Source organism: Mobula hypostoma, chromosome 3 (genome assembly GCF_963921235.1).
Source record: "Mobula hypostoma chromosome 3, sMobHyp1.1, whole genome shotgun sequence".
NCBI classification, from domain to species: domain Eukaryota; kingdom Metazoa; phylum Chordata; class Chondrichthyes; order Myliobatiformes; family Myliobatidae; genus Mobula; species Mobula hypostoma.
In genome coordinates, this window is record NC_086099.1 from 106,980,709 (window position 1) to 106,998,840 (window position 18,132).

The 18,132-nt window shown below is 40.7% G+C and overlaps 1 protein-coding gene across 2 annotated transcripts in view; it reads left to right on the plus strand.

The window, feature by feature from the left end:
* The window catches only part of sec24d (SEC24 homolog D, COPII coat complex component), a 202,873-nt gene that overhangs the window by 170,941 nt on the left and 13,800 nt on the right, over nt 1–18,132 (plus strand). For both annotated transcript variants that reach the window (XM_063043567.1, XM_063043568.1), the window contains exons 19-20: nt 6,487–6,605; nt 13,830–14,009. In XM_063043567.1, the coding sequence (XP_062899637.1) occupies nt 6,487–6,605; nt 13,830–14,009 (299 nt within the window). The remainder of the gene's footprint in view (nt 1–6,486; nt 6,606–13,829; nt 14,010–18,132) is intronic.

Below are 18,132 nucleotides of genomic sequence, written 5' to 3' on the forward strand. Positions count from 1 at the left end.
AGTCCAGGTGTAGATCAATGGGATTAGGCTGAATAATAGTTTGGCACGGGCTAGAACATAGAACATTGAAATCTATAGCATATTACAGGCCCTTCGACCCACAATGTTGTGCCCACCATGTAACCTACTCTAGACACTGCCTAGAATTTCCCTACCGCATAGCCGTCTATTTTTCTAAGCTTTGGGTACCTATCTAAGAGTCTCTTAAAAGACCCAATTGTATCCACCTCGACCACCATCCCTAGCAGTGCATTAGATAGGCAATGGGCCTGTTTCTGTGTTGTAATGCTCTATAATTCTATTGCAGTTTAATATGTTTTAATTTGTTACCACAAAACAAAATATACAACTGCTTTATATATAACTGCCTTGTACATATATATCAAAGTCCTCCTGAATTTTGGAGGTCTGTAGTAATTCATTTCACACTGGAATGTCTGTCTGAATGGGTTTTGTTCTGTTGCTATAAATACTCAAAGTACACTTTCAGCTTGGGAGCACTACTTAAGTGCCACAGCGGACATTATGAAGGATTGTTTCAGTTTTAATATTTATATTTATAGATAGCCTTCGTCCTTGAACTACAATTCAAGTGCAGCTCAGTTAAATCAGTCCTGTACTGGCTGGTCTAATTTTATATAGCGGAAAAGAAAAATTAATATAAGCTCTTCTTGGGCTTCCAGCCAGGTATAGGTATCGATTATAACTGACGTTTCAATGATAAACTCTGCCATCTTCATCAGGGATATGCCTGGGCATGTCTAGTCCAATAGTATTTATACCCCCATCATCCATTCTTCCTGATTGGTTAGTCCTCATCCAATCAGGTTTCTGTTTTCCTACCTTGTTTACAAACTAATTCTAGTTCTTACCTAGAGTGAGACCTTCGTCTTTGTTAAAATTCTTTTCCTCTAGTTTTATTTCAATAGCTCCTTTCACCAGCCGGTCCCAAAAGCCATTGGAGCAGCACAGTGGTTTTGTGCCATTAAAGTCAATATTATGGCCATTGCCAATGCAATGTTCTGCTACTGCTGATTTCTCTGGGTAACCAAAATGATACACCTCCTGTGTTCCTTGATGCCGGTTTCCACCATGTGCCCCGTCTAGCTGATATATGCTGCTCCACATTCACAGGGAATCCTGTAACCTGGGACTCTGGATAGCTGACGCTTACAGAATTCCCTGTGAATACAGAACAGCATATTTTGGCATGGTGGAAACCCGCATCAAGGAACACAGGAGCTGTATCAGTTTGGATTACCCAGAGAAATCAGCGGTAGCAGAACACTGCAATTGGCAATGGCCATAGGATTGACTTTGACAGCACAAAACCACTGTGCCACTCCAATGGCTTTTGGGATCACCTGATGAAGGATGCCATAGAAATAAAACTCGAGGTAAAGAATTTTAACAAAAACTAAGGTCTTGCTCTAAGCAAGAACTGGAATTTGATTCTAAGCAAGGTGGGACAGCAGAAACTTTATTGGATGAGAACTAGCCAATCAGGAGGGATGGACTACAGGGGTATAAATACCACTGGACTGGACATGCCCAGGCATCATCCCTGATGAAGATAGCAGAATTTGTCATCAAAACGTTGACTATAATCAATATCTGTACTCGGCTGGAAGACTGAAAAGAGTTTATTCATCATACAACCCGGGAAAGCTCTAGATCATCTTTCAAAAGTTAATGTGGTTCATAGTGCAAACAGGAGAGAATCCGTAGATGCTGGATATCCAATCAACACACACACAATGCTGGAGGAACTCAGCAGGCCAGGCAGCATCTATGGAAAAGTGCACAGTCACTGTTTCGGGCCAAGATCCTTCGGTAGGGCTGAGACTGTATTTTTTTCCAGAGATGCTGCCTGGCCTGCTGAGTTCCTCCAGCATTTTATGTGTGTTTCTCATAGTGTTAACTTTGTTTCTAACATATATAAATAACTCACTTCTCAGTGATTAACATATAAAAAATCCAAATTAAGTACCAGATGTCAAAGGGAAATTAAAACCACGTTTTCTTTACAAATAGCTGTAATCATGATTTTATTAAGCTGACCACAAAATGTTACATTGTATCAAGATGTTCCTTTGAGAGTACAGGACGTGTTCACTTCAGATCAAGATAACTAACATGCTTTTATTAAGTCATCATCAAGTAATGTATTCATGGATCACAATTTTATGCATTGGTGCAAAATTAAAATAGTTTTCTTCACAGAATATTTGTCAAATTTAGGGCTAAGCCAAAGATACCGGTTCTTGCACTGGGTCTTAGCTCTTCTTTCAGTTAGTCCTGACGAAGTGTCTCGGCCCGAAATGTCAACTGTACCTCTTCCTAGAGATGCTGCCTGGCCTGCTGCGTTCACCAGCAACTTTGATGTGTGTTGCTTGAATTTCCAGCATCTGCAGATTTCCTCGTGTCTGCACTATAAATGTAGCATTGTGAAAAAGTCAAACAGACTTGCATTGGTATCATAGCTGCACAGTAAAGGTCTCCTTCACCGCTGTCTCTGCCCCAGCGTTTAGTTTTGCAGTAAATAGTTGCAGGGGAGATTTCACTTTATGATCCCGTATGAAAAACAAGTCTCTGTCATTTCAATAAAATAAAGATTCATAAGTTGCAGTCCTCAAAGAAACTTGACTACATTGGTCTAGCAATCCCTAGACACTAGTCATAGAGTCATGGAACATTACAGCACAGAAACAAGCCCTTTGGCCCATTTAATCTATGCTAAGTGATTAATCTGCCTAGTCACAGTGACTAGCATCTGGACCGTAGCCACCCATACCCCTCCCATCCATATACTGTACCTATCCGACTTCCTCTTAAATATTGAAATTAAACCTGCAGCCACCATTAGTGCTGGCAACTCATTCCACACTCTCAGCACCCTAAGTGCAGAAGATCCCCCTCAAAAAATGGAAAATATAAGTTTAATTATTTTAAAATCTGTTTGTCTAAACATTCTCTCAAATGACTGTACTAAGCATGAAACATAAATGTACTTAATTGTTCTACTTGAGTTCTGTAATTTGGAAGTCATGGAAACGCATTTCAAAAGCGGTGAGTGTTTAATATACAGCAACTCTTTTTCAGGTGCTGAGAACAACTGGCTAAGGATACATTTCTAAGCAACTGAATTTTGAATTTGCGCATAGAATATTTTTAGGGCCAAAGAGGTTGTTGAGCAGTACTTGTATACTTGTATGTCATTGTAAAAACTCATACAGACATCTTCCAACAGAAATTTTTAAACAAAAGATTTTCTGTAAGCTATGTCTTGTCACTAATTTCATTCGAGGAACAACAAATCCTGTGGAAAACCAGGCTATCATTGGTAACTTCTAAACTGTATGATTTAACTCCAGAAGTTGCTGTCAATTATAAAGAAGTTAGTGCTATCCATTCTGATGGGTGAATGAAAATTCCGTCTTTATACTGAAACTATCTGTCTCTCGATACAGGAGCCCCTCAGGGCTGTGTACTAAGTCCCCTCCTTTACTCCCTGTATATCCATGACTGTGTCGCCACTCACAGTTCTAATCTGCTAATTAAATTTGCCGATGAATCTACATTGATTAGCCTTATTTCAAACAATAACAAGGTGGCCTACGGGGAAGAAGTCACCTCTTTGACACAGTGGTGTCAAGAAAACAGCCTCTCCGTCAATGTCGCAAAAACAAAGGTGCTGGTTGTGGAGGAATTCAGATGGGCTAACCTCTATTGACATCAATGGATCTAGGGTTGAGAGAGTAAACAGCTTCAAGTTCCTCCACATCCACATCACCGAGGACCTCATGTGGTCTGTACACACCAGCTGTGTGGTGAAAAAGGCACAATAGCACCTCTTTCACCTCAGACGGTTGAGGAAGTTTGGTACGGCGCCCAAATCCTAAGAACTTTCACAGGGGCACAATTGAGAGCATCCTGACTGGCTGCATCACTGCCTGGTATGGGAACTGTACCTCCCATAATCACAGGTCTCTGCAGAGAGTGGTGCGGACGGCTCAGCACATCTGTAGTTGTGAACTTCCCATGATTCAGGACATTTACAAGGACAGGTGTGTAAAAAGGGCCCGTAGTATCACTGGGGACCCGAGTTACCCCAACCACAATCTGTTTCAGCTGCTACCATCCAGGAAACGGTACCACAGCATATAAGCCAGGATCAACAGGCTCCAGGACAGCTTCTTCCACCAGACCAACAGATTGATTAATTCACGTTGATTTGAGTGTATTTCTATGTTACATTGACTGTTCTATTTATTATAAATTACTATAATTGCACATTGCACATTCAGATGGAGGTGTAACATAAAGATTTTTATTCCTCATGTATGTGAAGGATGTAAGGAATAAAGTCAATTCAATTCAATAGAATTTTCAGGAACAGCAAGCAGGAATGTCATAATTGACAGTTTGTTCTCAGACGAACCCATCACTGTGAGTCCAATGCTCCCTGAAAATGACATTCCAAGTAGACGGGATGATAAATAAAGCATATGGCATGTTTGTTTTAGTTGGTCAGGGCAAAGAGTATAAAAATTGAAAACCTAAGTTGCAGCTGTATAAAACTTTGGTGAAGCTGCATTTGGTGTGTTGTGTGCAGTTCTGGTCTACACTCGATAGGAAGGAAGGATGTGGAGGCATGGAAAGGGTAAAAAAAAAAATTCACCAAAATATTACCTGCATTGTTATATATAAGGAGAGTCTGAACAAACTTGGATTATTTTCTCTGAAGAGTTGAGGGCTAAGGGGTGACATGACGGTACTGTGTAAAGAAGTGGTCCCCACCCTCCGGGCTGCGGACCGATACATTGCTGTGAAGCACGCAGGGATGCAGTGGTAGCTGGAGCGCACCCAGCACATCTTTAAGAAAAAAGCCGAAATAAACAAGCTAATTAATTAGGTGCCGCTCGGCATGTAAACGTCGGCTCAGATCAGAGGCAATTGCCGATTTTGCTTGCTCTACATGATGTTCACTCCTCTTTCCAGGGCGCTGGAGCCTTTAGTTGGTCCATTGTTCAGTCAATTTAAACGCCAGCCCAGACAGGCTGAAAAGACAGGGCTGTCAGGATCGAGGTGACATGTTGAGTCTACACAAACTTCTAATAAAGTATAGGCGCTGCCGTGCTTTCTTTGTATTGACAGTTACGTGCTGGTCCCAGGACAGATCCTCTGACACTTTTCAGAGAGAGAAACGTCGATCCTTAATGCCGAAGAATTTAAAGTTATTGACCCTCTCCACCTCAGTTCCTCTAATGAAGACTGGCTTCTGGGCAGCACCTAATTAATTAGTTTGTTTATTTCGGCTTTTTTCTTAAAGATGTGCTGGGTGCACCCCTGCATGCTTTGCGGCCCAGAGTTTGGGGGCTACTGATGTAAAGTATTGACAGGTGAACAGTCAAAGTTATTTCTTGGGGAGGAATTGTCAAATACTTGAGTATATAGGTATAAGGTGAGGGGGATGAGTTTAAAGATGTGTGAGACAATTTTTTTTACACAGAGTGGTAGGTGCCTGGAAATTGCCACCAGAGGACATGGTAAAAACTGATCTGATAGCAGAGTATAAGAGGCATTTAGTCAGACACATGAACAAACAGTGAATGGAGGTATATAGACTATGTGCAGGTAGATGGGATGAGTTAGATTGGCATCATGATTGCAGCATACACGATGAGACAAAGGGCCTGTTTCTGTACCATACTATGTCCTATCGGATGAGAGTTACCAAAACAAAACTGACACACTTCCTCGAGGAAGAGTGAAAGATCCCACAATCTCGGGAAGATCAAGAACTTTTATTCTTGGCAAATGTCCCATGTTTCTCTTTCAACCCAAAACTCGATAATGTTTGCATTGTGTACTTTGGAGCATCTGTAAGAGACATGAAAGGCAGATATAAAAGCATATGTCATTATTAGATTTTAGTTTTTGAAATATGGTTACAAAGTATATACATTTTGCACAAACCAGTTGTGGAAAAAATATTTTGAAAGAAGCTTCTTTCTCTTGTCAAGGTGAAAGAGTGTTGCTGGTAGAAATATTGCTTTAGTATTATCTAAAATAAGCACTTCACCGAATGGAAAGTGAATGATCAAATTATGCTGACATCCTGTTGGTGTGAAAATTCAGTCCTTGACGTCAAGCATTCTTATACCATTATAGTTGAGCTATAATTCCTACTATCTTCTGAAAAAAAATGCACTCTCTGCTTGTTGATTGTAACTACTCTGATAAATAAACAACTGCTCAGGAATTGTGGATTAAATTAATACAGTAAGTAGTAGTATAAATCATAAAATTCACTTTTACTCGATCCTTCCTCCTGTGGTAATTTGAAAATCACAAATAATTATTCTGAATTTATCACAGATATTATGGCTGTGTTCCATAATAATATTACTTAAAATTCATGATTGTGTGAAGCTGCTGAAAGAAAAGTTTTTAAACTGTTCTTGCTTTGATTTTATTATCCAGCTTACAAAGCCATTCTAAGCCAACCACTGAAGACGGTTAGAGAGATTCTGGTTAATCAAACTGCTCATATTCTGGCTTGTTACAGGAAGAATTGTGCTAGTCCCTCATCAGCTGGGCAGGTGAGTACAAGTGATAGACATATTTATCAAGATTTAGAGCATTTGTGTTGCTATTGTCATAGAACTTTTCCTAATTTTTTAAAATTTATTTATATATTTGGAGATACAGCCTGGATTACCCTTCTGGCCCTTCAAGCCGTGCTACCCCGCAACCTCCAATTTAACCATAACCTAGTGGCAGGGTGATTTATAATGTCCAATTAACCTACTAATCAGTTCTTCTTTGGGCTGTGGGAGGAAACTGGAGCATCCAGAGGAGCCCACCAATCCCACAGGGAGGATATTGGAATTGAACTCTGACCTCCGATGCCCCGAGCTGTAATAGTGTCACACTAGCCACTCAGCTTCCTGCCACTGCTGTACCATGGATCAATTTGAAATAAAATTACCTGATTCTTAGTTATCTCTCCAATTTGCCCTAAAGGCAATATAATTTCAGTAATGTTTAGTTCTTTTTCACAAAACCATCAATTTAATTTCATATAAAAGCAATATCTATCTTATAGCAAAATACCTAAACTGAAAAAGCATGGATTCTAGTTCTGTTGCTTTAGGTTCCAACATTAAATACTTCATTCATAAAAAGTATTTGGTTTCAATTCATTCTTATAAAATCTGGAATAAGGGCCTTCCAGGAATTTAGCACTGGTCAAGTACCAATTAAAAAGGCTGGTTATTAATGGGAAGCATGGTGCTGGTTGGTGTTTTTTTCTTGTGACTAGGAAACATGGAAGAATTATTTCCCTCAGGAACCAGCTTTCTTTAACTGCAAGACTTGATTACCATTTGTGTTGCTTTTTCCCAATCACAGATCTTGGGGTTGATTAGTTTAAGCATCAGGGTGTAGCAAACAAGGACATGGAAGGAAGGGCAGAATCAGAGGCCTTGGTGACAATGCTTAGGCCTGCAGGACCTGGAGTGGAAGATTAGAAGGACCATGGATAGATCAGAGACTGATAACAGATACATGATTAGGTTGGACATTAGAGGTTGTGGAAGATTAGAAGGACCATAGATAGATCAGAGACTGATAACAGATACATGATTGGGTTGGACATTAGAGGTTGTGGAAGATTAGAAGGACCATGGATAGATCAGAGACTGATAACAGATACATGATTGGGTTGGACATTAGAGGTTGTGGAAGATTAGAAGGACCATGGATAGATCAGAGACTGATAACAGATACATGATTGGGTTGGACATTAGAGGTTGTGGAAGATTAGAAGGACCATGGATAGATCAGAGACTGATAACAGATACATGATTAGGTTGGACATTAGAGGTTGTGGAAGATTAGAAGGACCATGGATAGATCAGAGACTGATAACAGATACATGATTAGGTTGGACATTAGAGGTTGTGGAAGATTAGAAGGACCATGGATAGATCAGAGACTGATAACAGATACATGATTGGGTTGGACATTAGAGGTTGTGGAAGATTAGAAGGACCATGGATAGATCAGAGACTGATAACAGATACATGATTGGGTTGGACATTAGAGGTTGTGGAAGATTAGAAGGACCATGGATAGATCAGAGACTGATAACAGATACATGATTGGGTTGGACATTAGAGGTCCCATGAGAATGTAAATAAATTGTATGAGATTGAGAGATTATATGGATTAGAAGAGACATAGTGGTGGATATGCAGGCATGTTCAGCAAGGATAAATCAGAAGATTACAGCTGGTATTAGGGAGTGAAGAAAAAATGTTGTAAAGAATGAGAAGATGGATGGGAGAGAGTGAAGGGAAAAAGTATTATGGGAGGTGAGGAGGGGTAGTTGGGTTGGGATTGAATTTGACAGGTGAGTTAAGCAGGCAAATTAGAGCCGGAAGTGAGCATTCTATACATGCATCTCCTTGATCATATAACCTCACCTTTCATAAGCTGCTGAAGCCCAGAAAATCCCCCAAATGGTTGACAATGAACAGGAAGTAGTTAAAACAAATATTATTTTGCTTTTTTTTATGACCAGCTTGGTTTATTTGTATCTGGTTGTTTTCTTTTCTCTCAAACACTGACAATTTTATGGAGAACAAGTTAAAAAGGGAATTGGGTGCATGTGAAGTGAGCTCAGAGGGTGTCCATGTTGATAATGCATTAGATTCTCTTTCTTGTACATTTAACTGGAAACATTAAGTAGTCACTCTGCAGACAGGAGACACTTTCTACACAATTTCTGCATTATCTTTATGTAATATTTGGAGTCCATGCAGCAAAGGTGTTTGATGTGCTGTAGTCATTTTTGATATGACTGGGCCCATGACTGCGGCAAACTGTAAAAACTATTATTGCAGTTTGAGATGGCCACTAGATTAACTTTATCCTAAACATGACAACATTCTATCAAACAAAGCTTTGACTGGATTCTTGGGTATCAGATCATGTTTTATGAAGCTTAATTATTAGTTAAAATATTAGTTACCTTGAAACCCCATGGGGCTCTTAGTCTCATGCCATAATAATCCTGATTGTCAACCACTCTGCTATTAAGAAAAATCTCCAGGGAAGTTCTAGAGTACCTGAAGACTGGTTTCTGACATTACTTGCATTTTGCACCTCTGAATATCAGATGTGAAAATAAATTAATGCAACTTCACTTAAAAAATGTTTCTTTTCCACTTTAAAAAAAATTGGTGGTTATTGCATTTAGAAAATAGATCGGTTTTTCTTTCTCTGCATGGCTGTGTGGGACGTCTGCTAGTTAAATATAAATGAGGGTGAGATGGTCTTGAAATCATAGGCAGTGTGTATATTGGAATTGTCTTGTCAAGTTAAAGTTAGCATTTCATGTTTCTTGTAGTTTGAGAGATCGTCAATATAGTAATTATGTACCTATATAAATTGTTTTAGCCTGAACCCCAAAATGTTGCATTCTAATGCATGATTGAGGTATGAATGTGTTGCTTGTGCTTTAACATTGTGATTTTCGAACATTCAGAGTGACCAACACATTCAATTAGCAACTAAGCTGGAAGAGGTATCAAAAATTTTAACCAATATTCATGTAGCAAAATATTTACTTCTGATCCTAAATTCTGAGTCTAAATTCCCTTTCATGACACTTATCCTGTTAAATTAGAATACAAAATGTTTATTGCAATAGTGGCAAACATAAAGATGCAAACAGCTGAGAAACTCTAACTGCAACAAATAGCTTTAATTATTTAAATTTGTAAAATAATCCTGTAGCCTAACAAAAGAAGATTGAACACATTTGTCACATTTTTGCTTTTATGCCTCCTCTGTAGAAAATGCTTTGATGACATAAAGTAAACTCAACAAGTTTCTGTCCTTATAAGGGCATGGCAATGGTAGCTTCTGCAGCGATTTGGAATCAGAGTTGTCCTATTCCATATACAGAATTGTTTGCTTAACCATTGAAGGAAGTGGAATGTGAAGAAGAATTATTAACTTAAAACTAAAATGCTGATTTTAGGTGAAATAATCAAGAGACCGTCATGAACAATTTCAGTGTTGACAAAAGACTGAATCTCTTTGAAATGTAATAATGTAGTATTTGTTAAGTCTTACTGCTTAAAACAAAATGACCAGTGGTTTGAAATATTCATTTATTAATTGTGGAAAAAAAAGACCAGCACGTTCAAAGTAAGGTTTTGTACTGTGTGAGTAGTTTTAATCTGTGGGTAAGATACTGAACCCAATCTTTGAAACGTTTACACTCACAATCAAATTACTCTGCACGGGCTTGAAGTGCTTTAGGTCATCTGACCAAAGCAATTATTCACAATTGCATTGAAGTTTCAATTATATTTTACAATAAGACCATAAGACACAAGAGCAGAATTAGGTCATTCGGCTCATCATCTCTGCTCAGCCCTTCCATTATGACTGATTATCCCTCTCAACCCTATTTTCCTGTCTTCTCCCTGTAATCTTTGACACCCTGACTAACCTATCAACCTCTGCTTTAAATATACTCAATAACTAGACCTCCACACCCGTCCCTGGCAAAGAATTCCACAGATTCACGACCCTCTGACTAAAGGAATTCCTTCTCATTTCTGTTCTGAATGGACATCCTTCTATTCTGAGGCTGTGCCCTGTGATTCTAGACTCACCCACTATGGAAACATCATCTCCATATCCACTCTGTCTAGGCATTTCACTATTCAATAAGTTTCAGTGAAATAACCCTCATTCTTCTAAGCTCCAGTGAGTACAGACCTTGAGCCAACAAACATTCCTCGTACATTAACCCTTTCATTCCTGGAATCATTCTGGTGAATCTCCTCTCCAGTGCAGGCAGTGTCATCTTTTCTTAGATAAGGGGCCCAAAATTGCTCATAATATTCCAAGTGAGATCTGACCAATGCCTCAGCATCACTTCCTTGATTTTATATTCTAATTTTGTCAAAATGAATACTAACATTGCATTTGGCTTCCTTACCAGTGACTCAGCCTGCAAGTTAACCATATAACTATATACAATTACAGCACGGAAACAAGCCATCTTGGCCCTTCTAGTCCATGCTGAATGCTTACTCTCACCTAGTCCCACCGATCTGCACTCATGGAATCATGTACAAGGACTTCCAAGTCCCTTTACACCCCTGAATTTTGAATTTTCTCTCCATTTAGGAAATAGTCTGCACCCTTTTTCCTTTTACCAAAGTGCATGACCATACAATTCCCTACACTGTATTCCATCTGCCATTTCTTTGCCCATTCTCCCAATCTGTCCTTCTGCAGTCTCGCTGCTTCTTTAACACTACCTGCCCCTGCACCTGTCTTTGTATTGTCTGCAAACTTGACCACAAAGCCACTAATTCCATCACCTAAATTGTTGACAAACAAGGTGAAAGGAAGTTGTCCAAATACTGAGCCCTGCAGATGACCACTTGTCACCAGCAGCCAACCAGAAAAGCCCCCTTTATCCCAATTGGCCTTCTGCCAATCAGCCAATCTGCTCTCCTTGCTGGTATCTTTGCTGTAATACCATGGCTCTTCTCTTGTTAAGCAGCTTCATGTGCAGCATCCTGTCAAGGGCCTTCTGAAAATCCAAATAAACAGTATCCACTGACTCTCCTTTGTCTATCCTTTCTGTTACTTCCTCAAAGAATTCCAACAGATTTGTCAGGCAAGATTTACCCTTAAGGAAACCATGCTGACCGTGGCCTGCTTTGCCATGCACCTCCAAGTACCCCGAAACATCATCCTTAATAATGGTCTCCAACATCGTCCCAACCTCTGAAATCAGGCTAACTTACTTATAACATACTTTCTTCTGCCTTCCTCCCTTTTTAAAGAGTGGAGTGATGTTTACAATTTTCCAGAAGTTAACAGTTTTCCTTAAATGTTATTTCCAATAATGAGGATTTTAAACATAATAAAGCAAAATAATTACCAACAGTTATAATATAGAATTTAATTGAATGTTATGACAAATTTTTCAATTAGTATTATAATTAGCCCTCCAAATTTAATATTGAACTGAATGTCATGTTCAGTTTTGAAAGGGAATTTAATTCATTTATTAGTTCTTCCTGTGGCATGCTTTTTTAGAACTTTCTTCAAAGTATTTTCTGAATACGCACAAATTGGATGAATTATCAAGTAAAAGTAAAAAGAATGATTTTGAAGTTATGTAAGGAAGTTTTGATTTGAGGATACCATTGCTGCTGTGACTTGGGCCAAGCACCTAGCCATGAAATCAACCATGGCCATTTTAATGATGAACAGCACAGCCTCCTCTGAGGGGTTAGGTATACAACACTAGAGTAAAGTGGAAGGCCCTTAGATTGTTCTGGTGTAGACAAGTTGGCGTCCATGCTGAAAAAGAGCTATTTGGGGCAGGGAAAACCAACAGTTAAACTATCACAGAAATAAGTGAGAAGAGACTGAATTTACAGAGAATAATATCAAGGTTGCAAGAATTACATTCTGTGGGACAGAATCAAGCTGAAGTGATTGCTCTTCTGAACCATCCAGAAAGACCTATTTCTTCAGCCTAATCATCCTGTGCATAGCTGAACTTTTCCTGATCTTTACTGGCTTCATCCGAATCATCCGGAACTTTCCCTGATCTCAACCAGCTTGTGGATCTTTGAGAGGAGCAGGAAATCAGCTGTGCATTTTTTGAGGGGGTGACAAGGTTGGAATCCTTGGCTGTATATTTTGCACGTGTAGCCAGACATGAAGGTGCTTTCTATTTTCCCTGTTCACATAGAACACAGCATAGGCACAGACTCTTCGGCCTGCAATGTTACGCCGAATCAATTGAATTAGTAATGAAATGGGCAACTAAGTTATTCCCTCTGTCTACACAATGTTCCTATCCTTCCATTTCCCTCACAGACCTCTTAGAAGTCCCTAATGTATCTGCCACTACCATCACCCCAGGCAGCCCATTCCAGGCTTCCGCCACTCGCTGTGTTAAAAAAAAATTGCCCCTGCATCTCCTCTGAAATACCCCATCTCACCTCCTCTCTGGTATTAGACATTTCAACCCTGGGAAAAAAAAAATTGTCTGTCTACTCTATCTCTGCCTCTGTTAATCTTATAAACCTCTATCAGGTCTCCTCTCAGCCTCCGACACTCTAGAAAAAAACAGCCCAAGGTTGTCCGGCCTCTCATTATAGCACACGTCCTCTAAACCAAGCAGCGTGCTGGTACACCTTTTCTGAACCTGCTTCATAGCCTATAGTGGGGGAACCAGAACTGTACACCGTACTCCAGGTGCATCCTAACTAGAGTTTTATAAAGCTGCAACATATCTTCCTGATTTTTGAACTCAATGTCTTGACTAACGAAGGCAAGCATTCCAACTGCCTTCATAACCACCCTGTCAATCTGTGTAGCCACTTTCAGGAAGCTATGAACTTGGACCCCATGATCCCTCATCATAACTTAAGGATCGTGGCCTTAATATTGTAGTGTCTTTACATTTGACCTACCAAGTGCAAGACTTCACATTTGGCCGGGTTAGTCTCCATCTGCCATTTCTTCATGTTCCACAGTATGTCAGCAGGCTACTTGCAAGTTGTGTACAGTACTCATCTTGGACAAACTTCAGAACACTTGTCAATGTTAACAGTCTTGCATGCAGGCAGGCAGATGTCATTCTATTTCTCATGACGTGAATTATAACTACATTGTGAAGTAATTATTGCTCAGTTAAACAGAAATAGAAGTCTGTGTTCTCATATAAAATGATGTTTTTCATTTAAGGATGTTTTTGTATTGTCTGTCAGCTCATCCTTCCAGAGGCCATGAAGTTGCTTCCTGTCTACATGAACTGTCTCCTGAAGAATTTTGTTTTACTCGGGAGTCCTGATGTTGCTACAGACGAGAGAAGCTTTCAGCGGTTGCTGGTTACTTCAATGGATGTGGTTGGCACACAGTTCTTTTTCTATCCAAAGCTCATTCCCATCGTAAGTAAAGAGTTTCATTTAAACCACTAGGATATCCTATTCCATCCCCTGCAGGAAGGCCTGTCTGCAAAACGAGTTGTTTGGAACTGGGATAGCATCATTCTATTGAATACCGATCTGACAGGGCTCTTCCAATCCTCAGTATTCAATCATGTTCAAGTGGATTCTCATTCAACCATAGACACATAGACAACTAAACAAAAACTTATTCTTCTGCAATCAGGGCACACAGAGTCACACACAGCACATGTAGTTACAATACAGCACACACAATCACTAAATAATATTAGCACAAGTCCCTGAGTGACAAGGCCTGAAGATGGACAGGTTGACATAAGGTGTGAGGTGCACGTTTATGTGAGACAGTGTAATGTTACTGACACTATTCTAATAAAACAAACAGTCGTAAAACAGCAGCAATAAAAGATGAAAAGTGACCTGTACAGGATGAGAGTGTGTCTGTGTGTTGGTGGGGCGGTGGTGGTGGGTGAGGGTGTGAGGCAGCCGGGCATTTAGACAGGGTATATACGTGTGCGCGTGGCAGCAGGGTTTTAGCCTAACAGCCTGGGGGAATAAACTGTTACCTTGCCTAACAGCTCTGGTTTTTATGCTGCGGTACCTTCTGTCTAACAGCAAGAGGTCACAGAGATTGGGCGAAGGATGGGAAGTGTCTTTGACAATCCTGGATACTCATGTATGTCCTCACTGGGGATGGAGAGAGACCCTTATGATGTTTTTTGGCAATCCTCACTATGTGTTACAGGGTTTTGCGATCTAGTGCATTGCAATTCTCATATCAGACAGTGATGCAGCTTGTCAGGGCACTCTCAGTGGCGCTCTAGTAAATGTCTTGAGATTGGGTGGGGTGGGGAGGGGAGGGGAGGGGGCAAGGAGTCACACTTTGCCTCAACCTCCTCAGGAAGTGGATGCACCACAATGCTCTCTTGGTTAAAGAGATGGTGTACGGGACCAGGCGAGACTGTTAGAATTGGTCACGACAAGAAACTCGGTGCTCCTGAATCTCCCCGTGGGAAAGCCATGGATGTGCAGTAGGAGATGGTCAGCCTGCTCCTTCCTGAAGTTCACAGTTCACAGCCTTGTCCCTGTTCAGACACAGCTTGTTTATTTTACATCAGTCCACAAGCTGCTCTAACTCCTCTTTACATGCTGTTTCTTCACTGTTGCTGATGAGGTCAACCACTGTTGTGTCGTTAGCAAACCTAATGATGTGATTTGGCAGTACAGTCGTGCATTAGCAGTGTGGAAAGCAGCAAGCTGAACATACAGCCCTAGGGGTTGCAGTGTTCAGCATGATGGAGCCAGAGATGCTGCTGCCAATACAGACCATCTATGTTCTCTTCATCAGGAAGTTGATGATCCAGTCACAGAGGGATGGGTTGAAACCCAACATGGACAGATTTCCCACCAGCTTCTGGGGTATGATTGTATCAAAAGCAGAACTTAAGTCTATGAACTGCATTACACCATAAGATATAGGAGGAGAATTAGGCCATTCAGCCCTTTGAGTCTTCTCTGCCATTCCATCATGGCTGATCCCAGACCCCACTCAACCCCATACACCTGCCTTCTCACCGTATCCTTTGATGTCTTGATTGATCAGGAAACGAACTTCTGCATTAAATATACCCACAGACTTGGCCTCCATTGCATTCTGTGGCAAAGCATTCCACAGATTTACTACACTCTGGCTAAAATAAAATGCTCCTTACCTCCGTTCTAAAGGGTCACCCCTCAACTTTGGGGCTGTGCCCTCTAGTTCTAGATTCCCCACCACAGGAAACATCCTCTTCACATCCACCCTATCTAGTGCTTTCCACATTTGGTAGGTTTCAATGAGATCCCCCCGCATTCTTCCAAATTCCAGTGAGTACAGGCCCAAAGCTGCCGAAAACGGTCCTCATATTTAACCCCCTCATTCCCGAAATCATCCTCGTGAACCTCCTCCCTGGACCCTCTCCAATGACAACATCCTTTCTGGGAGATGGAGATCAAAACTGTTGACAGTACTCCAAGTGCAGCCTGATTAGTGTCTTATAAAGGCTCAGTATTATCTCCCTGCATTTATATTCTATTCCCCTTGAAATAAATGCCAACATTGTGTTTGCCTTCTTTATCACAGACTCAACCTGTAAATTAACCATTTGGGAGTCTTGCATGTGGACTCCTAAGTCCTTCTGCACCTCTAATGCACATTTAAACTTCTCCCCATGTAGATAATAGACCACAACACTGTTTTTCATCTGCCACTTTTTTGCACATTCTTCCAATTTGTCTAAGTCCTGCTGCAATCGCACTACCTATCCCATCCACCTATCTTTGTATCTTCTGGAAATCTTGCCACGAAGCCATCAATTCCATTATGCAAATCACTGACAAACAATGTGAAAAATAGTGGTCCCAATACTGACCCCTGAGGAACACCGGCAGCCAACGAGAAAAGGCCCCTTTATTCCCAATGGCTGCCTCCTGCCTGTCAGCCATTCCACTATCTATGCCAGTATCTTTCCTGTAACGGCATAGGATTTTATCTTGTTAAGCAGCCTCATGTGTGGCACCTTATCAAATGCCTTCTGAAATTCCAAGTAATTGACATTCATCGCCTCTTCCTGTCCACCCTGCCTGTTACTTCATCAAAGAAGTCTAGTAGATTTGTCAGGCAAGATTTCCCTCTACAGAAACCATGATTACTTTGACTTATTTTATCATTAGTCTCCAAGTGCCTCGAAACCTCATTCTGGCATAACAAGTACAATTGTCTAGTTGGGACAGGGCTATGTTAAAGGCAGAGGCTATGGCATCATCAGTGGAACAATTTGGGCAATATACAAACTGTCAGGAGTTCAACTGATGAGAAGGCAGGATTTAATGCAATTCATGACCAGCCACTCAAAGCATTTCATTATTACTGATGTTGACGCCATGGGGCATTGGGGCAAGATACAATCGGCTTCTTGGGCATTGAAACCTACAGGTACAGTGGTTTGATCCAGGGAGATGTCAGTGAGAATGTTCACTAACTGGCTGCACAGTCTCTGACCACATGGCCAGGTACATTGTAAGGCCCTGCAGCTTTGTGTGGGTTGACCTTGGCTTCCTCATATCAACAGTGGCCAGACATAGTGGCTATTCCTCACAGATGTTGTTAAACCTACATACAAAGTCGGGAGTTGAAAGTATGAGGATGGTGGGACCAATGTTCTGAATTGTGTATAATTCAATGCATGGAGTATTGTAGGAAAGGCAGATGAGCTTAAGGCATGGATCAGCACATGGAATTATGATATTATAGTCATTAGTGAGACTTGGCTGCAGGAGGGGCAGTACTGTTAGCTCAGTGTTCTGGGGTTTTGTTGTTTTAGACGTGATAGAGCGAAAGGGATTAAAGGGTGAGTGGTGGCATTACTAGTCAGGGAAACTGTTACAGCAGTGCTTAGACAGGACAGACTGGAGAACGTGTTTGCTGAGGGTATATGGGTGGAATGGAGGAATAAAAAAGGGATGCCCACATTAATAGCATTGTATTATAAACCACCCAACAGTTTGCAGTGATTTAGAGGGGTAAATTTGGACAGAGATCATAGACTGTTGCAAGAAATAATATTGTGACTTTCATACTGTAAAAGGGCTGGCTGGGATAAAGTTTGTCAAATGTGTTCAGGTAAGTTTCCTGAATCAATACATAGAGGTCCCAACTAGAGAGAGTGCAATACTAGATTTCCTATTAGGGAATGAGACAGTGCAGGTTTTAGTAGGGGAACACTTTGCAAGGAAGTTACAGAAAAGGATAAATCTCATCCTCAGGTTGAGATCCAGAATTGGAGAAAGGCCAATTTTGATGGTATCTGAAAGGACCTGGCAAGTGTGGATTGGGACAGGTTGTTTTCTGGCAAAGGTGTGCTTAGTAAGTGGAAGGCTTTCAGAAGTGAAATTTTGAGAGTACGGATTTTGAATATACCTGTCAGAACAAAAGGCAAGGATAACAGACTTGGGGAACCTTGGTTTTCGAGGCATATTGAAGCCCTGATTAAGAAGAAGGAGGTGAATAGCAGATAAATGTAGCAGGGTACAAATGAGATGCGTGAAGAGTATAAGAAATGCAAGA